The 24,675-nt window shown below is 38.3% G+C and overlaps 2 protein-coding genes across 3 annotated transcripts; both read left to right on the top strand.

Annotated features, from left to right (window-relative positions):
- Positions 1-655: 655 nt before the first annotated feature.
- On the top strand, positions 656-13,159 carry dpysl5a (dihydropyrimidinase like 5a). 2 transcript variants are annotated; one of them, XM_063499173.1, is made up of 13 exons: positions 656-803; positions 2,873-3,143; positions 4,769-4,927; positions 6,180-6,359; positions 6,474-6,542; positions 6,660-6,704; positions 7,772-7,847; positions 8,082-8,238; positions 8,362-8,503; positions 8,738-8,880; positions 9,009-9,216; positions 10,168-10,336; positions 11,142-13,159. In XM_063499173.1, exons 2-13 carry the CDS (start codon positions 2,883-2,885, stop codon positions 11,225-11,227), a joined length of 1,695 nt encoding a protein of 564 aa, XP_063355243.1. In that variant the 5' UTR covers positions 656-803; positions 2,873-2,882; the 3' UTR covers positions 11,228-13,159. The 2 variants fall into 2 exon arrangements, with proteins under 2 accessions (XP_063355243.1, XP_063355242.1); XM_063499172.1 differs by lacking the exon at positions 656-803 and adding an exon at positions 2,609-2,702.
- Positions 13,160-13,823: 664 nt separating this feature from the next.
- Positions 13,824-20,776, top strand: mapre3a (microtubule-associated protein, RP/EB family, member 3a). The gene is made up of 7 exons (XM_063498822.1): positions 13,824-13,953; positions 16,004-16,126; positions 16,235-16,380; positions 16,519-16,675; positions 18,185-18,327; positions 18,440-18,592; positions 19,374-20,776. The coding sequence occupies exons 2-7, from the start codon at positions 16,006-16,008 to the stop codon at positions 19,440-19,442; spliced, it is 789 nt and encodes a 262-aa protein (XP_063354892.1). The 5' UTR covers positions 13,824-13,953; positions 16,004-16,005; the 3' UTR covers positions 19,443-20,776.
- Positions 20,777-24,675: the final 3,899 nt, after the last annotated feature.

Raw genomic sequence — 24,675 nt, 5'->3', positions numbered from 1 at the left:
AATCAAAGAAACACAGGAAGTGTGGTGATTTTCCTACAAAATAAAATATAGCAGCCATAACATAGCTAGTTATAGCGTTATAAGGTGCTGATATAAATTGCACTCAACGTATAATTTAGGTAATTTTCATTGAGTTATTTTATGCAAAGACAATATTAGTGCCGTTTTTGGTTAGTTATAACTCAAGAGTTTTTTGTGAATCAAAGACAAAAAAAAATTATTGAAAAAGTAATAAAGAAAGAATTACCTCAAATTGTCTTCCATCATATGATTTTTCTGTATCTAAAAATTACTAGATACAATGAAAATTTTATTTATTTGATAACATTTGATATAGAGCTATAAAACATGAGCTACTCTAACATATATTCTAACACATTTTTAACATCAATAAGCAGTCTGCCATATTTCTTCTTTATGTGCAAACATGTAGTTGTAGAAAACTCCCTTTCTTTCTTTCTTTCTTTCTTTCTTTCTTGAGCTTGATGTTAGGTAGCAGCTAATCAAGTATATACAAATCATGATGAAAATCTACTCTATATTCTCATTGTTTTACTAGAAGTTGCATTGGTCTCAACAACTGTTTTATTTTGAAAGTCACAATAAGAAGTCTTGCTTGCATGTCATTGCTGACTTCACGGTGATGATGCTGCCCCTGATGGTCCCGGACCGGCCAGGAAGGTATCCATCTGGTGTGTGTGTATATCTCCTTGGGAAGTGCCATCCACGGATTGTGTTGAATTGTGTTTCCGTGAGAAAGTATCCAGTGATCCGAGTGGAGCAGCAGCAGGCCCATAGAGGAGGTATGTGGTCCACGTTGTCAGAATTATTAGGACTGCTAGGCTGCAGTGACTGTGTCTGGGGTGCAAATCCTCTCCTGGAGCACGGAGACTTTGTTTCCATGCCCCTTGGCTATACGTCTGATCCCTACCTGGTGTTTCTCCCATCCTCCCCGTGATCTATACACACCCTACAAGTGCAGCTGCATCCCTTCACCGTGCATGAGGGCAGTGTGATGATAATGTGAGGCCACTTAGATAGCAGACTGGTGCTCATTGTCGAAGAGGAGAGGAGGGCGGACTGAGAGTTAGGAGGACGCTTTTCTAGGTCGGTAATGAACGCTGTGAAGCCGATCATGCCGGATGGAGACCGGTTTCTTTGTGTCAAGTCGCACAAGTGGAAGTGTCATCATTTCACTGTGTTCACAGTTAATCAGCAAAATTGCCATATTTATTGGAATAATCATTGTGGCTGGCGCCAGTTTAAAAGCACGTTTGTTTTTTACGAGGGATTTATTACATTTATTTTATGGATGAACAAGAAAAATATCAAATAAAGAGCATTTGAGCAATGTAGCCACGAAAGAAGCCTTGCGTTATAAGTTTGTAATTACCTTTATTTTATATTAAAGATTTAGTTTATCCTTATTTATCGTGCAGTGATTTCATGCAACTCAAGCTCCTATGTTTAATAATAACTAACCGCCGACAACTTCCGTACTGGTAACTGAGCTATAGGCCTCCTGATATAGTAATGACTTTATTATGCCTGTAGCTGTCCCCTCAGGCTTTAGGAGGGTAAAAAAGCACCTGTGAGTATCAATAGATGTACATGTAATAATGGGATATCCATCACATTATCAGCTATCTGATGTGGATGTGTAAGGAGTCCATGCCTTGCAGTAAAGTTGCCGCACCCTCATACGCACGCATCCTGCATGCACACATGTACGCAAGCACGCAAAGATGGAAACACACTCACACACTACATCACACCATTAATACAGTGGTGTGGAGGGAAGGGAGGGTGTAGGTCTTAGAGACTGCTTCTTTGTCACCGATGAGCCGTTAATTACTGACAGTGATTATATCTGTGCTACCCAACAGCTGATTTAAAGAAAATATTGTGTGTGTTTATTTGTGACTTTTATGAGTTAAAACGTGTTTAGGACAGAGCAGATAAGAGTAGATGGGTCTTTAGGACCAAGAGGCCTCGGACAGCCTTACTCAGTAAAATTGTCTTTGGAGTAATAATTTGTTACTTACTATAAATTGATTTAATTTTACATGAGAAATGCCTAAAACCTTTGGAATTTTTCATACTGCCTGGAATAAAACTGTGGATTGGTCCAAAAATAACCTGGTTTAAACATCTAAAACTGGAGTTAGCTGTTAAAATGTGAGGGCTTGCTACACCATCCAATTCACATGTGTGTGTATCTTTATCACAGCATTCACACCTGTGAGCAGATAAAAGCTAAAGGTGACTATTTCAGATGATAACATGATTTTAGATAATGTAAGTGGAAAATGTGTACGTACCAACCATCAGTTTAGGAAATGGAGTAGAGGCAATCAAAACCATTCTCAGTTTAAGCTAAACATATTTTTACATGTTTAGCGTAGATTCTTGTAATATAACAATACAGTGAGTGTAAGCAGTGTGTGTTATGCTCCTTCGGTCCTTTCAAAAATAATAGTCTCATTGACCCTTGCTTGCCCTATTGTGACCCTTAACTGGACGCAGCTTCTGTCTATTTATTATGACGCCTCTGCACACTGAGCTGTCAGGTCTCAGGCGGTGACTGACACAGCCTACTCAGCCTTGTAGCTGATGTCAGTCACAGTGTGACAGACTGGTCCCAGAGCAGCATTACTGATCCTTCTCTCTCCTCCGTCATCTTATTCTACTGTAAAAATGAGGTACTGTAAACAAGGTTTTTTCATAGAAATACTGCAGATTCCTTTGTCAGGTGGTTATAACTTTTCTTCTGTTTTGATGTACACTGTGGTTGCTTTGAATCAGATTGCCACCCTTTAGTATCTACAAAAAGCAAAAAGTATTCAGCTGTATATTTCCCTCTTCCTCACAGATCAATAGCCATGTCTTCCAGCTCAGCGATGGTGCGGATCCTGATAAAGGGTGGCAAAGTGGTGAATGATGACTGTACTCAGGAGGCTGACGTTTACATCGAGAACGGCATCATCCAGCAGGTGGGGAAGGAGCTGATGATCCCAGGTGGGGCCAAAGTGATTGATGCCTCGGGGAAACTGGTGCTTCCTGGGGGCATCGACACTAGTGTCCACCTGGAGGAGAGCTTCATGAATGCCACCACAGTAGATGACTTCTACAGCGGTACCAAGGTAACAGTCTTTTTATATTATCCCAAATTTAGAGAAGCAAAAGAGCAAACTTCATGTTTTATCACCTTTGTCACAACAGGAAAGATTAAGATTCAGAGACCATTTATTTATTTATTTTTTAAAAATTTTCTACTGATGTTAATTTTAGTCACACTGTCAGTAATGCATCATTATTCTGTTTTGATGCTTCTTAATACTTGGAGATCAAATATTTAGGTTATTTTAGGCAGGAATACTTTTGCTGTCAAAGTTAGAACTAAGAAGTCAGACCTCAGACACAAATTTATAGGTCACTCCTCCTTCCCTTAAGAGAGCCAGAAGTAATATATCTATTACTTTGCAAATAAGCAGAGCACAGAAATGACGTCAAAAACTGGCACATAAAATAGTAACGAAGCATTTAATTTTAAGATCTAGCTGCAAGCAGAAAAAGCAGACAAACCAGCGGTACTAACATTAACAATAGCTGTTACTAAGGATATAAGAAGCATTTAGAAAAATAAATGTCACTGCATCCAGAGTTTATTTCTCCAAAATTAGACAAAGGTGTTTTGGCAATTTTTCTCTTGGCTTGGGTGAATGTTGGAGGCTGATACGACCGGGATACCCCACTCTGCTTCAGGGCACCGTGATGACTCATCACTCTGTAGTACTTTCAGCTTTCTAAGAGGTGACGGATGCTGGGAGCGAACAGGCCGGTAGATGCTGGTGACAGACACAATTCTTTGCTGCTCTCCATCTCCGCCACTCATTCCTCTTCTCTGTCTCTCTCCTGGCCCCTCCCTGCCTGCTCCAGTATAAGTCCAGAGAAAAATGCAGATCAGTATCTGTTTCCATGGATACCGGGGTGCTGCTGCAAAGATTGCCGCAAAGCCTTTTCACTCACGCTATTGTGTTGGGAGACAATGGTTCCCAGACCCACGCCCCCCTACTCGTACTCCTTGCACGCCACTCGAGTCTCTAGGGTCAGCTGACAGATGCTCAGTGAAGCATGCGCTTATACACAAAACACTTGTTTGGGTTATTAAGATTTTCCTTAACTTGTGTTTGAAACATCTAAATCTGCTCGTAGGATGTTAAAAAATAAGAAGTGCTGATGCTGTAAAGAAATGATATAGTTTGTAGGTAAAAAAAACCCCCATGATTACACTGTAAGGAGCACTCAATCCTGTGCTTTAACTGCTGAAGGATTTATATTTCCATCAGCAAGAATGTAAAGATAACCATCAGCATTAATGCTAATTGAAGCTATCACTTTTATGCTTAGAGTTGGGGCTGTGCTGATTAGTAGGTTAAAGTTGTTTTAGTATTTATAGGCTTCATAAATCAATCCATTTTGTGCTATTTAATCATTTTTAAAGAACCAAATGATTAAGTTTAAGGATTTAATTTAAGGTCATGTCATATAGTCTCAAATTATTTAGGTCTTAAATTGCAGCTGATGATTCTAAACAAACTGAATAACAGCTTTTAAACTGAAACATCTCAGTGAAAAAAATCAACTATTATAGCAAATGAAAGAATGGCAGAGCAGGAAATACACCACATGTTTTTTGCAAATTATTTGACAGAATTAAATTAGACATTATAAATGACTTCAGAGCTACTTTTTGTTGTTTATCCAGGCTGCTTTGGCTGGTGGCACCACCATGGTGATCGGACATGTTCTCCCTGAGAGGAACGAATCTTTGCTGGAAGCCTACGAAAAGTGCCGCCACTCAGCCGACTCCAAGGCCTGCTGTGATTACGCTCTGCACATTGGAGTTACTTGGTGGGGACCCAAGGTACTGGAACACTGTCGCTCTATGTCATTGTAATACGTTTGGCCTCCACGAACACTTCTTCTAAAGTAAAAACTCAACTTTGCATTTTGACTTAAATTATTATAAATGACCAGTGTGTATAAAGTATTGCAATGGGTTTCTAAGCCCCCCCCCCCCCCCCCCCCCCCCCAATGCAATATTAAGAACAGTTAGCAGCATTTTTCACATTTCCTTTTTCACAAAGTACCAGAATCTATTTGAAATACCTGGAATATGTTTTAAAATCCTCGTTAAATTTGACTACCTTTGTAGTAATGAACTTGATGCTCTTTAGCTGCTAATATGTCAAAGTACAAATATATGCAAGAGACTTGTTATTTTTAAAGAGGACCTGTTATGCTCATTTCCAGCTTCTTGTTTTAATTCTAGTGTTCTGCTATCATAGCTTTGAATTTACAGCTCAGATTAATCCTTATTCATATTTTGCTTGCTTATGAACGTCTGAGTTCATCTTTTGTCAGAAACGAGCTGTTTTCGCTCCCTTACCCCGCCCTTTAAGACGGCTTCTTTTGATTTGGTTGCCCCTTTACAACCAGTGGGTGGGGCTGTTGTGCTCATAGCTACTTGTGTGCCTGAGATGATAATGCTGACCTCATTCTTTGAATCTTTAGCCATGTTTAATATGAGCCTCCACCACTACAGGACAGTCAAGGTAAAAAGAAAGAGCATCATTTGCCAATTCTAAGGTTTTACACATCAGCACAAAAAACAAAACAAAACAAAACAAAAAAACATAAAAACAAAATCAGGTCCTTAACAGGCGTTAAAATGAGGTAACTGTAATCTACAATATATTACATATTACACTGTGTCATTATTTATTATATCCTTATTATTATATTTGACAATAATAAGGAAAAGCGTAACAGATCCTCTTTAAAATACCTATTTTTGCATTCTCCTTAAATCAGGCTGGATTTCATAACTGACTTAAATTAACAAGTAAGAAATTACCCATCTTTGCTTTATGACTTCATAGTTGTTAAAAACAATACTGGAACAAACTATTTAATTCAAAAATACCAAACTTTTTTTGTAAAGATAAGAAATCCACTTTGATCCTGCTACTTACAAGAATAAATACTGTAACGCAAATAACAGCATTAAACACTCAAATTAATTACTTCAGTTTAACCTTTTTTTTCTGGATAAGGATATTTTGGAGATATTTTGAGGCCACGTTTGAGCTTGTGTCATTGTTCCCCTTGTACAGGTTCGAGCTGAGATGGAGAAGCTGGTGAGAGACAAAGGAGTGAACTCCTTTCAGATGTTCATGGCTTATAAGGACATGTTCATGCTGCGGGACAGTGAACTCTTCCAGGTTCTGCAGCACTGTAAGGACATTGGAGCCATAGCGAGGGTCCACGCTGAGAATGGGGAACTTGTGTCAGAGGTAATGGATTTACTGGGACTTACAGTGTGTGTACACAAATGAAAATATTGTAAAAATTTATTTAATTACATTTTCTATATATATATTTTTTAAACATTATTACTTTTTTGTCAGGGTGCCAAGGAGGCATTGGATCTTGGCATTAGTGGCCCAGAAGGGATTGAAATCAGCAGACCTGAAGAGGTATAAACATTTATAATTATAACTCTTAATGATATCCAAACTCTGGTCAAGGATATGAAATATTTTTTCTATGATTGAATAAATTCCTTGCTTTGAATTACTGTGATTTCCTTGCAGTTGGAAGCAGAGGCAACCCACAGGGCGATTACCATCGCCAACAGGGTGAGTAGGATGTCAGAATAAATGCAATATACAAATAAAAATAAGGTCATTATAAACTCTAGGGATGTTAAACATAAAACATTTTAATCATTAATCTTAGCACTGCTAACACTGCAATTTAACTCCAATGATTAATCTGCACAGAGCTGTTTTTGTTGGACAAAGATTGCCTTGGTGCACAACCACAGTTGATTTTAAACCAACAATCAGGATGTGATTAAAGGGCAGACTTTAGGCTTTAATTTAAGGGCTCTAACAAAACTATTACATTAGCTGTTTAGCAACCATTTTCATACACAGTGCCCCATTTTCAGAGGCTGAAATCTAACTGGATGGTTGACTGACAAACAGTTTAAGTAGGGATTTTACCCTATAATCTAAAACACCTTAAGACTACAGTTATTATGATTTGGTAATATATAAATAAAACTGAAATGAATTTAATTGAATTGAACTTGAATTAAATCAGCGAGACAGCAAAACTCTGGAAGTGGTCAAATCAACAATCTGGCACTTTCTTGGAAATAATGAATGCACCGGCCAGCTCAGGAACACCTAAAAGCCTGAAACACCACAAAAGACAGCTAAAGTGGATGATTGCACTGTTCTTTTCTTGGTTAAGAAAACAACAACCCTTCAAAACATCTAGCCAAGTCAACAACACTCTGGAGGAGGTAGGCGTATCATTGCCAAAGTCTGCAATCAAGAGACGCCTTTATGAATATAAATACACAGAGGCTTTAAAACAGGGTGCAAACCACTGCTTACGCCCAGGAACAGGAAGGCCAGATTAGACTTTGCCATAAAACATATAGCTCTAAAAGACACAGATTTAGCAGATAAAACTCTAAATTAACTTGTACTAGAATGATGGTAAGCGAAAAGTATGTAGAAATTATTTTCATCCATGTAGTTTGTCCAATTACTGTACTTTTGAGACTTTGAGAATGAGGATCTATAAATAAAATTAACTGTACTTCTTAAACAGTTAATGTAGTGCTTTTGTATTAAAAAGTCTGTACAAGCACTTGTGGACCTAACTATATAACCTTTATGTTTTCTGTTAGGCCCACTGCCCAATTTATCTTGTGAATGTCTCCAGTATGTCTGCTGGAGATGTAGTGGCTACAGCCAAGATGCAAGGTGAGGCTCTTTATCTTTTATATTTAGTGTTACTATCTTTGAAGCAAGTGATGTGCATTAAGGGAATGTATTTCTTTGATGAGATTTGGTCTACACTTAGAAAATAAAAATGTTACTTAAATGTCTGCTTTGATGATCCTAAAGTCAACTCAAAATCAGTGTTTGCTTGTCTTTTAAGCTCCTTGCACTATTATTCTAGCTAATATATGTCCTTATTGAAATGTCTGACCACAGGTAAGGTGGTCCACGGAGAAACAACAACTGCCCACACTGTCCTGAACGGTATGCAGTACTATCATCAGGACTGGTCTCATGCAGCTGCCCATGTGACTGTGCCTCCTCTCCGCCTGGACCCCAATACTCCAAATTTTCTAATGAGCCTGCTTGGAAAGTGAGAAAAAAATACTATAGCATCTGTCGTTAAGTTCAATTTAATGGATTCATGGAATGTTTCTTGTTTCTTCCACTGATTAAATAATTAATAATAAATATGACTTCCTTTGTCCTGCCTCAGCGACACTCTAAATGTTGTGGGGTCTGACCATCGTCCATTCACCGTCAAACAGAAAGCCATGGGCAAGGATGATTTCACAAAGATCCCTCATGGGCTTCCTGGCATTCAGGACCGTATGAGCGTCATCTGGGAGAAAGGGGTGGTATGTGTGGCTCTTTTGTTCCTGTGTGGCTGTCAGAGAACTTTCACAAATAGAATATCTGTTTTGGTGGTTATGAGTGTGAGCTTTTAACAAACAGACAGAATGGGCAGAAGAGGCACAAAAACATCTTGGTCTCCTTTTACTGGGTCAAATGATTTAGTAGCAGTTTGTGTTTTGTGTTTATCCCTAGTATTAGAAATGGATTCAAATGTATGTGCGTGTTCTCATTTTCAGATTGGAGGTAAAATGGATGAGAATCGCTTTGTAGCAGTCACAAGCTCAAATGCAGCCAAGATCTACAACCTCTACCCGAGAAAAGGCAGGATCATCCCAGGAGCAGATGCTGATGTGGTGGTCTGGGACCCAGAGGGATCCAAGTATGAAACTCAATCCATCCATTTATCGACCGGCTCGTCTCAGTGCAGCTTTTATATCAAAGCTGTAAGGCTGATCCAGCTTTTGCTTTGCTAAACTGGGTCACTTGTTTTTCAATCTCTGCCTACAGGGTCATTTCTGTGGAAAACCAGGTGCAGGGAGGTGATATAAACCCGTATGAAGGTCTGCGCTGCCACGGTGTACCGATTGTCACCATCAGCCGTGGACGTCTGGTCTACGAAAATGGCATGTTCACGTGCGCTGAGGGCTCCGGAAAGTTTTGCCCACTGAGGACTTTCCCGGATTATCTCTACAAGAAGATGGTTCAGAGAGAAAAGGTATCAGCCTGACCTGAAATACACTTACACAGCATTGGTTACAGTTTTATAAACTTAAATTTTATAATAGAATGATACGGCACAGTTGTTTCATGTAGTGTTCTCTATCACTGGTGCCGCACTCCCTACTGTAATGATTAAACTTCCCATTCGTTATAAAAAAAAGTAGGATAATTGACAAAGCAGTACTAAAAAGGCAAATATCATAGAAAAGGTTGAAGGTTGGTTAAAAATAAACCAGAGCTGCACTAATTTAAGTTAATTATATCATAATTTAGAAACATGTATTTTTCACACTATATTTCTCCTTAGTTATATGTATAATTGTTGTTTATTGTGATTTTATGTCTCATCCTCCATAGTGGAACTACAAAAGATGGAAAGCTAGAAAATCAAAAACGAATTTGTATATTTAACCAGAGTTGACCAAATAGATGTCAATCAATTGGGATATTCTGTGACAGGGAAAATGTTGGCAATTGTTGGAGCTTCCACCACAAAGCTCAGTGTTTCCCACTTGATTCTGGAGGTGTAGTTAGCATCTAAGAAATTTTGCAGTGGGGTTGAGAAATATACAGTTGCTAAAACATGCATTGCTTTCAGTGCCCCCTGGTGGAACATAAAGCCACTGCTAGGGTTTTGAGGACAGCCAGGGGAGTTTGCTGATCCTATTATCATCATATTTTTTTTTGCTTTTTAAAAAAAAAAAAAAAAAAGATCTTAATAATTGATAAGAATTCTTGGATCAGGGTGTGTGAACTTTAGATTCTGAAAAGGGGAAATGTCAGACAAGATTAGAGGATTTGAAGACTGTAATGAGATTAATTTATAAAGTCAGTAAAGTACGTGCTACTTCAACTTATGTTCTCTACATTTTTACAGGAAGCCTGCAGTGTAGTTTGTTGAAATTATTGTTTTTAAGGAATACTTATTGCTATATGTTTCTGCCAGTGCCAGGCGGTGAAAGCTGTGGAGCGGGAACCCTACACAGGTGAAGTTGTTGCCGTGGCAAATTCTGGAAAAAGAGACACCGGCTCTTCAGATCTGGACACTCCGACACGCCCCTGCACCCGGCATGGGGGCATGAGGGACCTCCATGAGTCCAGCTTCAGCCTGTCTGGTGAGGACCAGCTGATTCATACACATGGCATTGTGAATTTAATAATTATGTTATAGATACACAAAAGGAGGAATTTCCATGTTAATGGAAGCTACGGGACACTGGTAGCTTGTGATTTGGTGGCGCTGCTGCTGGTTTTATAAAATGTCTAATGACTGGCCTGATGAGGGTGCTATAGTCAAAGTAACTTTGAATAACAGCACTTTAAGGCAGCTGAAGACTATAGTTGTCCCATGTTTGGGATAAAACTTGTTTGTTTAGGCCTGCATAATCAGAGCAGTACTTACTGGCAAGCTGCTGAGGTAGAAATGACGAATGACAGGCAGCAAAGAGTCTCAGTAGAAACAGAGTAAAGGTTTCTGACAGAATCTCACCTGCTTCCAAGGTGCATGCTGAAGAACACGTCTGAAAAGGTTAAAACTCCAATAATGATTCTAACTGTGCAACAAGTGTTGCTTTATGCCTGGGAAGTCACTTCACCTGGGAAGATAATAATTGGAGTGTAGTTATAGTGAACATTTATGCTGAAGGAATCCTTGTATTTGTACCTTACAACAAATTACTTACCAATAATTTTATCAAAACCATAAATGCTTTGATTAAATGGAAAGCAAACAAACACTTCCATCCTTTTAGTTATGCTCCATTTCCTAAATCTCCCCGGAACTTAACATAAGCTCTTTAGAGAAGCCTTTACTGTACTACTGCAAAGTATGACTGAGCTTCAAGTAAGTTCTTCAAGGCAATAGCAGTTGTTTGTTTTTCGCTGCCTAATCCAACGTGATCTTGTCCCCGGTTGCTCCAGGTGCTCAAATCGATGACAACATTCCAAAGAGATCCTCAGCGAGGATCCTTGCTCCTCCTGGTGGAAGATCCAGCGGGATCTGGTAACCAGTCAGAATGCCGCTACTTAAAGCAGAAGAATGATATTCGAGGAAAATGTATGGCCAAGCAAGAAGACTTGTTTTACTTTAGAACATGTGTGGAGTAACGGAGTCATGTTTTCATTTTGAACTCAGTGCTGTTATTTAGAATTGTAAAATTGTATGGCTGTAATTATACTGCAATACGGCCAGGGAAAAATGTTTGCTAAGTGGTTATTGCTACCAAATTCCAGTGAAATGTTAACCAAATATAAGCAGCAGATATAAATTGAGTTGCAGTTGAGTTACTTTGGTTATTGGATCCTGGTAGGGGAAAAATGTTGAGTCTTATTAACAGTTTTAGAAATATGAAGGTGAGTCAAGGTTTTTATGATGCGATTGTGTTACCTCACTGTAAAATACGATTTTGCACTTGTATCATGTACTATTTAGATGCCTTTTTACATGATTTCATGTCACAAGTGTCACAAAATGTCTTTTTACTCAGAGCCACGATGAATGAAATGTGACAAATTCCTACGAGGATGTCGACGTGACATTAAAAATGTCAGTTGTGAAAGGAAGAGTTGCTATTGATCAAATGATGAGGAATATCATAATTCAAGCTTACTGTTTTTTGTTATAATTTTTTTATATTGCATTATTTGTTATGTTCTTTTGATGCTACTTTGTTGGAATGATTTCACAAATAAGAACATGAAGTCTTTGCTCACTGGTTCATCAGGTTCAACAGCCTTATAGCAGAATAGATTTCTGTTCCACCTCCACCAAATGTGAATGTACTGTGCATGTTAGCATAGTTAGAAGAACTTTAACAAGCACTGATACTAAACATGTTAGCATCTTTTCTGATCATATTTATTTCCACAGAGAACAAACAGTCTCACCCAAATGGCCTTTTTCTCACCTGAGAACACATCATCCCGTACCACTGGTGCAGATCATGACATGTTGATTGCTGTGCTTTCTTTTAGAGTAGGCACTTTTAACAACTTTGGTTCACTGTGGTCAGGGTGTTAAAGGTCATCTGACTGACACGTCTAATGTAGCACACCACTGTGAAGCACATACAGTGCTCAACAAACCTATTAGACCACCACACAGTGTGAGGTTTATACCACTGGTGCCCCAAATTAACTCCTGAATTTTCAAATGTACTTTTACAAAAAAAAGAGACAAAATAGTTAAGCACATGATCATTTTTTGATTCAGATGCCAAATTACAGCTATTTACTTACATTCCTAAGTAGAAACATTTATTTTAGTGGTTGAATGTTGTGCTTGAATAATTTCTGACCCAAATTTGTGCCTGCTCAAAATTTGGGTATAAAAAAGTATATTTTACTTGCCTAACAAACAATATAATTTTAGTTTTAAGTAAGTTTTTGACAGATTTATAAAATATTTGTGTTTTCTTGTTTTTTATGACAGGTGGTCTGATAAAATTTGTTAAGCTCTGTATAGAAGCGGTGAAGGGATCCACTTTAGTGTTCATAAAGTTGAAATCTTCAGAGGATCAAATGCCTTCTTATGACACTGAAAGTTTGTATGTTTGTTTAGCAATTACAGAAAAGCACTGATACTTTTTCATGTTCTCTAATACTGTATTTTTACTGTTCATTTTGTAGTTACTACGTGTGAATATTTGTCTCGGTAACCGATTCTCTCTCTTTTTGTATTTTGATCATGCATTCAGGATTTAGCTCATTTTAGAATCAGTTATGTTCACAAGATCTTCATGCATGTTCTAGTAAAACTCCTCCATCACTGTTTCTTTTTGGACAGAGTTCACATTTTGCTCCAGTGCATTATGCTGTGTCTTTTCCCCACCTAACGTACACTGGTGCTGAACAATGTGTCGTCACATTGAATCCTTTTATCTCCTTTTTTGCCCCCCTTGCAGCTCTCTATCACATGATGTGAGTGCAAATAAACAATAATGAAATCAAATCCTGTGTCTGATTCCTGGCTATACTCGATATACTGCACATTCTTTCACGTGAAAATTACAATTTTATCCAGTTTTATGCTTTTACATTACATTTTTCATACTTCTCTATATTTAGTAGACATTTGCCATTGCTAGTAACTCTTTTGGCTTGTTAGGCTCCTTTGCCACATTTCACCAATAACAATTTTCACTTAATAGGTCAAATGTAAATAACTGAAAACAGATGGCATATATAAATAGACAAAAAATATAAGAGTGCCTTTTCTTTTTTTCCAAAAAGGGTCTGACCACTTGATGGGAAACTGTCAAACTAAATTCAATTTATACTGTAGATATAATAGATACAGATCACACCTAAAATACTGGACCCACCAGGATTAACAGCAGTTTGCACATTAAATCAACCCGTAGAAATTAAAAACAGTTATTTGTAAAAAATGATCACTCCACTTTGTCCGTCGCTCACATATCTTATCCAGCAGCAGATAAAACAGCAACATGTGAAGCCTGACCCCACAAAAACCTTGTCACTCGCAGGCCTAAGATCCAACCAGACACATCATGTGTCTCTTAGCTGGAACAGGCCAAAGTCCTATTTATAATGAACCTTTAACAGCATGGAGTCGGGCGCACGCGCAGTAGAGGCTGGATTGTTGCAGCCCCAGACAGGGCGGCCCGTTACCAAGCACTGCACCGCGCAGGGTCTGACAACGACGACAGCAACGGGCATTGACATAAGGAATACTGCCAGCGTGATAACAACACAGACGCTCCTGAATACAGTGAGTATCGCCGCATTTACGCCCTGCCGACCCACCCCGCCTCTTAAATCTCTCCTTTTTTCTGCACGTAAAGGGGTTTAACGGGGAGCTGTGCTTTATTCCCATGCAGCGAGGATATTTCCCGTGTGCTGACAGTCCTGAGGTATTCGGGGAGGCCTGTAGAGGGGGCCGCTATGAGAGCAGCACCCAGCGTTGCGGCTTTTTTAACCAAAAGCACCCAGCAAACGAGCACATTTATTGTTCTCAGCTCGGGTTGAAATGTCAGACCCCCGCCCATTTGCTCTTGCTTGACTTCAGCGGTTTGCACTCAGGATTTTATTTATTTTATTTATTTATTTTTTGCTGCAGTCATTATGGGAGCTTTTTCCAAGGCCCGATAGATTTTTGGAGAATAGATAGACTTCCCTTCGTGCGCCGCTCTCGATACGAGCGCCCTTATTTAATAAATGTACGCCCACTGCGTGGTCCTTTGCTGCTCATGTAGCTGAAACATTGTGATTTTTTCCTCATCCTGGCTAGTAGTTGCTCATAGGGTTAGACGCTACAGCCATGCAATTTCAGTATAGCCAATGGCCCGTGGGAGAAAGCGTTGCTGAAGGTGCATTCACAATAGAAGTGTTATCATCAGAAATCACAGCACGATTCAGCAGCAAACTAAAAACTGACAGACGTGGTTTCATTAGTCTTTGGCTGTCAGGTGCAGACAGAGCGGCGTGTGACCTTAAAAAGCATCATTTTAAAGTCGCCACGTTGCCCGTGTTAGTATGCATATTGGTGCAGGAAGGGTCTGAGGTGTTACAAGATCATTTGGACATGACACCGCATTAACAGGCAAGCAAAGTGAGCACAGAGAAGGCTGGAGATGCCAGATGTGTAAAGCTGCTGACAAATACTCCGGATTTTTTTCTCTGTATAATCAGGGAGGATTATGCTCGAAACACATTTTTAGATTAGAACTGAGAATAAAGATGCTTCTTAGGGACTCTGTTTATGTCTGAAAGTCAAATTTCCTCCCCAAAAGGTTGATATCCCCATTCTCAGTGGGCTTTACAGCTGCAACAGATTGTGGCCCAGCCCCAAGATTTACAGTCAGACAGGGGGTGAAAAAATAATTCCTAAAAATTAAACTGCAGTGCAGTTTTGGAATCTGTCTGTATAGATTATAGGGTTTAATATTAACATGGCCCAACGAAGAAATCCAGGTCAGTACAGTAAAAAAATGGATTCAGTGAAAGTAGTGCAGTGATGTAGATTCACAAGTTAATGGAGTCAGAAGTCAGTTTAACATTTCCCAATTCCAGCTTCTTGAATGTGTTGCTATCTCTTTATGTTTAACTGAGATAAACATTGTTTATATAGCGCCAAATCACAGCAACCCCCGGGTGCTTTGATATTGTAAGGTAAAGACCTTATAATATTAGAGAGAAAACTCCAACAATCAGTTGACACTCTATGAGCAAGTGCTTGGTGACAGTGGGAAGGAAAAACTCCCTTTTAACAGGAAGAAGCCTCTGACAGAACTAGGATTAGGGAGGAGCAGTTGTAGCTGGTTGGGGGTGAGGGGAAAGACAAAAGAGCAGAGGGAAAAGGCACACATGGGAGCGAGCCAAAGTTTAAAAACTAATTAATAATGATTGTTAATTGTTAGTGATTAAAAGCCATAGTGGTGTAGTAGATAATGGCATAGTAATCATGTATAGTAGGCTTATATGTTTTGCAGTGTTTGCATGAGAAAAAAGCACATTGTTTTTAGCAAGTAATTAATTGCAATAATAATCATTATTAAAGACCTAAATAAGTCCTGTTTCAGTCTTTCAAATCCAATATAAGAAGCTTGGTAAATGTTATGTACAGTAGTTGGTAGCTTGGTTAAGGAGCATGCAGAATGGTTACTTTGCCTAGATTATATAATAAAGACAATCCCTACGTTTTTATACTCATACCTTGCACTGACCAATCAGAGAGATGAATCATTGACCAATATTCTTCCTTTCAAGTCTTGCTAACAGGAAAATGTAGCTGAGTGGTTGTTTCTCTCTTTTCGACTCAGGGATGGCAGTGAATGTTTACGCAACATCTGTGTCCATTGACAACCTCAGCCGACATGATATGCTGGCGTGGGTCAACGACTCTTTGCATCTCACTTACACCAAGATTGAACAGCTCTGTTCAGGTGAGGCCTGAGGTTATTTTTTTCCCCTGAAATAAGCTGCTGAGGTCATTTGGGGCAACTCTTGACCGAAATAACGAGATCAATTTGTTGTGTCTTTATGTTTTCAAGGAGCGGCGTATTGCCAGTTTATGGACATGTTGTTTCCGGGGTGCATTCTTCTGAAGAAGGTCAAATTTCAAGCCAAGCTGGAGCATGAGTTTATACACAACTTCAAAGTTCTTCAGGCAGCTTTTAAACGGATGAGTGTCGACAAAGTCAGAATCCCTTTGTTATTGTTTTATTATTTATTTCATTCATGATACCTGAGATAATGAATTGTTTTACCTTTGATAATGTTATATGTGCGTGTGTCAGGTGGAGCTTTTCAACCATTTCCTGTTTCCATTGTCCAGATAATTCCTGTAGAAAAGCTTGTAAAAGGGAAATTCCAGGACAACTTTGAATTTGTGCAGTGGTTCAAGAAGTTCTTCGACGCCAACTATGACGGCAAGGAGTATGACCCTTTACTAGCCAGACAGGGGCAGGATGTGGCCCCTCCCCCCAATCCAGGTGATCACTTTATCCACAAACCAAAGAGAAACCAAGGTAAAGCCAAAAATTTTGCCTTTGCTGCACGGTCTTGCTGAGCTTTGGATGGCTCAAAAGCGCTCCCTGCAAGCAAGTGGTGTGAGCAGCACGATTCACAGAATGACTTCTTTGATCCATCTCACTGCCCAGCATTCGCAAAACCATGACACTTTAGGTACAAGTGAGTCATTGGTAATATTCTAGTAATCGTCACAGTGCCTAGTGGGATGCAGCGTTAGCTTGGCAGAAAATCCACATTTGTTCTGATCGATCATGATCAATAATGCCCAAACACCTGCAGAAACAGCAAATATAGTTATTTCCCCAGTGTCCTGCATCGAGCGACTGATGCAACACTGTTGCAGCTTTGTCTCTATTAAAGCTGGTTTGATAAACAACAAATTTTTCCCTTTCTACTAACGAGAATGGTGTCAACCTGAACAGCCTCGCTCTGTCTCTGTGAAAGCTTATTGCTTGAAGATCATGGCAAACAATCTAATTTAAGCTGTAGTATGTCATAAGCCTGCTTTGTGACTTTGTCACTAGCAAGCAGTGTGTTATAAATGGGAAGAATGATTGCACTTATTTTTAAAACTGAAAATACCATAGACTGTATATAAAAGATGGATGTCACCCATTGTATTGTGGGCTGCTGTTTTGAAGCCTCAAGTCTGGGATTTACCTTATTTGAACATGAGCGTCCGGTATTTGCACTAGTTAGCCATCTTGGTTAGCCAGGTGCTAATAATGAACAGTTTGAGCAACTTGGAAAACAGGCTTAAAAAATGTGCGCAGTAGAAAAACTGAACAGCCAGTTCCTTAGCCTGTTTCGCCTTGAAGAATAGCAATTATTTTACCATTACTAGGCCCATAATTTATAAAATGAATATCATTTGTAATGTATCGAAGCGACCAATACATTGTGAGAATTAAGGGCGTTTTTTCACTGACTTGTGCACAGTCCCAAAATCTATTTGCAACCAGGAAAGCCACCCATCCTGGCCAGTAAAAAGAAAACAATGATAAATAAAAATAAGTTTGGCACTACTTGATTGGCGTTACTTTTAAGACTTGGAAGCCACTTCCATCTTTTATATACAGCCTGTGGATAATGTGTTCGCATGTTTTGTCTTTGAGTTTATCTGAAACACCTTTGCTTAAGCACTTATAGAGGTTTAGTAGGCAACAGGTCTTTTCTTTTTAAGATCTTGAGTCAAATCAACTCAACCTTTGGTCATTTATATAAATAAATCGATAATTTGGCTATTTAACCTCAGCACTCTAAATATGTGTCGTTTCTATCAGTTTAGTTGTAAAACAATTTGAAACCTTTTACATGTCAAAGGCATAAAATGATTCTACAAGATGATTGCATCAGCGCTCTATAATGTGCTATATCCATCGCCACAACTGCTAACAAGCCAAAATAAGTGCAATAAATCTGTCTTAAATGAAATGCTGAACCACTCCCACCATCTCTAACCACTCCAGGACCACAGAGGACATCCCCAACAGTTCCCAAAAACATGCCAACACCACAGCGGGTCCAGCATAACACTCCAGCCTTGAGGAAGAATCCGACTTTGTCAAGAAATGGGGGCAGTGATGCTGAAATCATGGAGCTAAATCAACAGGTAGTTGAGTTGAACGGGAAGGACAGAAGACCGTGTGGCTCTTTTGTTCTGATTTCATCCTCCAGACTAGTTTTTGATTATCAGCTTGAGCACCTTTTTCTCTCTTTCTAAGTTGATGGAGTTGAAGTTGACTGTAGATGGCCTTGAGAAGGAAAGAGACTTCTACTTCAGCAAACTACGGGATATCGAGCTGATCTGCCAGGAGCACGAGAGTGAAAACAACCCCATTCTCAGCAGGATAATTGACATTCTCTACGCAACAGAGGTATCTAGCCATTATAACAGATATATAACAGATGCCATACTCTCTCCACTGTTGACAGTTAAAAGCAAGGAAAACAGAAGACCTGATAAAATATTATCAGGTTTTCTGCTCTCCTTGCTTTCAATTCAATTCAATTTAATTCAATTCAATTCAATTCAATTCAATTCAATTCAATTTATACAATGCCAAATCACAACATCGGCTGTCTCAAGGCACTTTTTAAAATACATACAGAGAAAAACCCAACAATCATATGATCCCCTATGACCAATTTAGAATTAGAATTAGAATCAGAAAGGGTTTTATTGCCAAATGTTGAGCAGATTTACAACATTAGGAAATTAGGTACTTTGTGCGAGACATACGATAAGACAAACACTTAAATAAAAATAAAGATTGCTAAGCAGAATGATATATACATGAATGCAGGTGATCAGTGCAAAAATGTAACAGGTGTGGAGAACACAATACAGGGTCATGGGAATCCCCCAGCAGCCTACGCCTATTGCAGCATAACTAAGGGAGGATTCAGGGTCACCTGATCCAGCCCTAATTATAGAAAGGAAAGTTTTAAGCCTAATCTTAAAATTTGCAATAGTGTGTGTCTCCCGAATCCAAACTAGAAGCTGGTTCCATAGAAGAGGGGCCTGAAAACTGAAGGCTCACCTTCCATTCTACTTTTAAATACTCTAGGAACAACAAGTAAGCCTGCAGTGCGAGAGCAAAGTGCTCTAATATGGTGATATGATAATATATATATATATATTTTTCTTTATCTTAGGAAGGCTTTGCACCTCCAGATGATGAAGACCTCGATGAGCAAGCTCACCTGGACCAGGATGAATACTGAACCCATCGTGTCCCTCCCCTCAAGCATCTCCATCTTTCTTCCCCTCTTCTTTTTTCCCTCCTTTTTTTTCTCCTCTTTGCACGCTTTCTGTAAATACTCACCATCATCCCAGCTTTCTGTCTGTGTTTTCCTTTCTTTCTCATGTGTATATCTGTTGGTAACCTCCCCCTCCATCCTCTGGCCATCTACACACTCTTCACAACATCTCCGTATCATCATTTGCTGCTCCTCCCTGCCTCCATTTACACAGTAACAATAACAGTAATGTATGACACATCCCAGTTATTTCAGCATGAGTAATGCAGAAAATAGAGCCGAGAGCTGGCTGGCATGGAGGTTGTTATGGCGAGCAGTTGAGTTTAAGTCTGTAAATATTACTGACATTTTGATTACTGAAGGAACAACGTCTTTGCTCTTTATGGAGTAACTTATTTGCCTTTGGTGCGCTGTTAATACTACTGTTAGAGCACAGAACAACACTGCTCCAATGTGCAATCAGGACACTCGCTGAGCTACTAAAACTGTAACAAAACTGACTTTTTATTAACACTTTATTATTTATTATTTATATTTCATTTAACTTTCTGTAGCAAAATTGGTGCAGACCTACTGTACGTGAACTGAAAGCTGAGGCCATGTGTGTTACTCATATCGGTTTGTGCTTCAGTCAAGCTTTTGGTTTCTGCGATGGTGGGTCCATGGCATGTAGAAATGCTGAAGGAAATTCTTTGGTGTAATGACTCAAGACTTATGATAAGTGCTCTGCAATTATTCATTATTGATCAGCAACATATCTGAGCATGAGAATGTTACACATTGACTGTGAATGAGTGATATTTTGTATGTGTATTTTGTGTGCAGATTTTCTTGGATGTCGCACGATCCTGGTTAATTGCCATTGTATCTTTTTAGGCTGACATACCGCAGTCTATTTAGGTGTAAAATGTAAACGTCGAAAGGCACCTGGATTCTGGCAACTTGGTCTTGAGTGTAGCAGATCTAAAGGTTTAACTCTACAATATGAAGAAGCCTGACACTGAATTAAAAACAGAGACATTTTCACATGTTTTACTGCTAATCCTGCTGTGTTTATACTTTAAATTTGCTGTAAAGGGTTGCCCAGGGTTTTAGAGGTGTCTCAGAGAAAGTTATTATTTAGAGATCTAAGACCAGCTGACTGGTCATCAAACAAGGAACTCTCCTTGTCCTTCCCTAGCTATTTTTACTTTGCAAACTGGCTGTTATCTACTCTGGAACTTGCATTCATCGACCATATAAACATCTACAGAACACTCATCTTTTGAGTTTTGAATAAATAAACAGTTGTGAAACAAGTTGTTTTTGGTGTATTTGGGGTGATGCATTGTTGGTGAATGAATGGGATTATATTAGGAAAGTTAAAATGTGTTAACGTAGCTAAATTAAACCTTGCAAACTATACGTTTTTTTAGACTTTACCTGAAATTAGAAACTAATCAGCCAAGCCGTTAAAGGTGACTGATGAAGTGAATAAAATTGGTCACCTTTCTGTGCTGCTTCGTGACCTGAAATACAGCCCAGGGAAATCACAGTATACGTGTCAGAGATAATTATATCACAAAGTGTGCATTGGTTGTATAACTATAAAGCAAGGGTGTTGCTAGGATCTTGAAATCTCTGTGCGTCACAAAGGTTGAATTCATAGAATGATCCTGAAATAAAAAAAATCAGTGCAATTTGATGTCTTGGGAGCTTGGAAAGAAAGTCACTGGACTTCTGCAAGTTTGTTGAAGATGAGTTTCCTCTCATCAAAGACGCTTCTTCAGTTCTAAAACCAAATGGTGGAGAGCCCCAGGTATTTACACCCTAGTGGGAGTTGTCCCTTAAAAGGTCATGAACCACTATTGATCGTGTGCCTCATCCTCTTGACAGTTAATAGAATTATCCAAAATGTCAATACATAAACATATTTTTTTTAATATGGAATTTGCCATGTTTCCAGTCTTTAAAAAAATTTTTAATATTTTTTTCCTCAAGTGTAGTAAGTCATACAATCAAATTGTGTGTTAATAAAAGTTAATGTTCATAAGATTATTTTTGCAACATTAAAATGGTAAAAATTGATCACCTTCCCATTGATACTTTTACCCCTAAAATAACAGTTTAGTCATTAATCCTAGTGCTTATAATCATTGAGGCATGACGCTACAGTGCATGACAATACATTTACATTTAATAGAATTGAATGTATCATATAAAAACCAGTAGATGAACATTAGTGAATGTTTCAGAAAGATACAGGGACTCAAAATGGGTGCTACCAAGAACACCAGTGAACTGAAGTACAAACAATTTCCGGTATGAAAATACTGATAAATCACAGATTGGTGGATGGAACATTTGTATACGCACGATTTGTGGATATTTAACTATTAGTAAATATGGTCCAGTGACACTATACATTCTTTTAATGGCAGGAAAGAAATCTGCCACATTGTTTTCTAGCTGGTGCTTTTCCAAGGAGATATGATTGTGAAAATATGCACTTTTCACAACAGATGGCACTTCAGTGATTATTTTAACATTTATCATTCCTTTCATTTAGATGAGATAATTTCAGGATCCTGGAAGTCTGCAGAACTAACTTCTTAGGAATTCTGGTATAAAATGATAAAGTTAACCCTGTAAAGCCTGAACCACAAAACAATTGCCAGAAAATTCTAATTTGTTTATTTATTTTTGAAAATGCAGTGGTTATTGAATCTTCTGACAAAATAAGTAAATAAATATGTACTTTCCAACAAGTTTTGCTACATTTGGTCATTGCTTGAAGATATATTGTGCAATTTGTTTATTTTTTTTGGGGGGGGGGAGGGTGGAATCACTCTGATGACATAGCGATCTCAAAAACCCTAAAAAACCCGTGTATCAAATAGGATATTTTTGGCATTAGAGGGTAAAGGCTTGCTCAAATCATGTGATTTGTGAGTAGATGTCATAATACAGATGGAAACCAGAAAACTACTGATATCAGAAATCTTGCCTTTGACTACAGATTCTGTCTATTTATATTGAGATATCAGTTTATACTGCTTAGGGTCCTTCTGCTTGGCGTAATGGTTGTCACACTCATGGCTAACTGAGGTAAAACTGAGACATCACTAGTGAAATTTATCTCACTGTGCTTTAGTATCACATGTACCTCGATAAGGAGACATCATTTTGAAGGAACTGAACATGATTTATTGAAATACAGCTATTTAGCAATTACGCCCCCATAGTGCTATGTAGAACAGGAAGTAGAACAGGACCCCTGGAGTCTAGACGCTGGTGGTGGAGATGAAGCAGGTGGAGATAAGGGTGAAGATCTCTATCCGGCCAGAATGAGGTAGGGATGGGAAAGAGGCAGGAACTAACAATGATAGTCTAAAAGGCAGAATGACAGAAAAGCAGTGAGATTTAAAGATCATCAGACAGAGGCTGATTGGTTTGCAGAAGGGGGTCAAGAAAATGACCGGAGCAGAGTGATGAATACGGAGTTAAGTTAGACAGCAAGGGAAAAGTGAAAGTGTTGTAAGGAATAGAGCAGCCTGACACCCAGTAATGATGAAAGATGAGTGAAACTTGATCTTCCTTATTAATCTTGTGCATAGATTAATTCTAGGAATATTCAGGTCTTTTGCTTGTAGTCTTTTTTTGTGAATGAAACGTTTTCATTTTTTTTAATTGGAAGAAAAATGTTCTGAAGTTCTGCGTTTCAGCCCTCTGGTTGTAGTTGGAGGTGTAGCAGGTTTCGGTATTTTGAACAGCTCTTACTATGCACATGATTGTTTTATTGGTAAAATGAACACGACAAAAGAGGATTTCTGGGTTTTTTTGCGCATTCTTTTTTCTTATTCACCAACTCATCTTTGGTTTCCTGAACTATGCAATATGCACTAAAAAATCACAATATAATGATAACCCTTAGACACATAGTATTATGAAATTAGTGTTTGTTTTAGTCTGACTGGAGTAACAGATGAGATTGTTTAAATTTTCCAGAAACTTTAGACAATCACTGCAAACACTGAAACTTGTTGATGTATTTACTCAACAAGTTTCACAAATCCTTAGGACACAGTAATATACATCATTATGTGTTTTTTTAACACCTGTTCCAGTTAGAAATATGTGAGATTGAAAAGAATAATTTCTGGAACTGAATAAAATTTAGACAAGATGTAAATTGTAATTAAAGCTTGGCCTCAGAGATTTGGATCTCAATTAATGAGATGCATGGATAAACTGTTATGTTAAGTGACTGTCACACTTCAAACAAAGTGACATTTTTTGGCTACTCGGAGGTGAAAAATGACCATAAAAGGATGCAATAAAAATAAGTATGAAACAGGAAAAAATGACTACAAAACACTTCAAACAAATATGAGGTGTGGAAAAAAAAAACACCAAAAGGAAATAATTATGCATGTTAAGTGATGCAAAATACTGTAAAATAATATATGTAGATGCAAAACTGCAAAGAAACACAAACTCTCAACAAAGATCTTTACAGCAATTATTATTATTATTTTTAATATAGATGACTAGAAAGAGGCAGGGCATTTTTTTAAGTCACTCCTGTAATTTTGTGTGTCTTTCAGAGTCGCTCCGATGTCCAGTCTGCTTTTTGTATCAATTTGGTGGATTTAATTTTATGTGTATTCTCTTTTTATGACACAAGAGGGCACTATTTGTTTTCATATAAACAGAGGGGTATAATTTCCCATGCAGACTCTCCAGGTGCAGGTGTGTTCACTGACCTATGCTGTAATTTGAATATTTCCTATATATCCCATATTATCATCCCATAAAAAAACATTTTTGAAAAAAAGTTTTTATTATGCGATAATAAAAAAAATTTCTTTAAAAAATATATTTTTAAAATATTTTACTGGACAGACAGCTAACCTAGCTCTGATTCTGACACACAATTATCAAAGAAATCAGCTCAAACCTGTTGGGTTTTCATAGATTTATGCTATCATGAGTTGTGTAGAACTGAACATCTTTCTGCACATAGAAAAAGATAATATTACATCAGTTTAATATACCTTCCTTTTAATTGATATTCATGTATTTAAATTTTTTCTAAGTAAATATAGATTTGGTTTGTCAGAATGAGCAAAATGAACCAACCAGTATCTGGCGACCAACTAATATGGGCCCTGTTCCTCACATGAGCTCTGTGTTTTCTGTTTCATTGGAAGAAATG

The sequence above is a fragment of the Pelmatolapia mariae genome, linkage group LG16_19, assembly GCF_036321145.2.
Source record: "Pelmatolapia mariae isolate MD_Pm_ZW linkage group LG16_19, Pm_UMD_F_2, whole genome shotgun sequence".
In the NCBI taxonomy this organism is placed as follows: Eukaryota; Metazoa; Chordata; class Actinopteri; order Cichliformes; family Cichlidae; genus Pelmatolapia; species Pelmatolapia mariae.
This window is presented reverse-complemented; position numbering and strand designations above follow the sequence as displayed.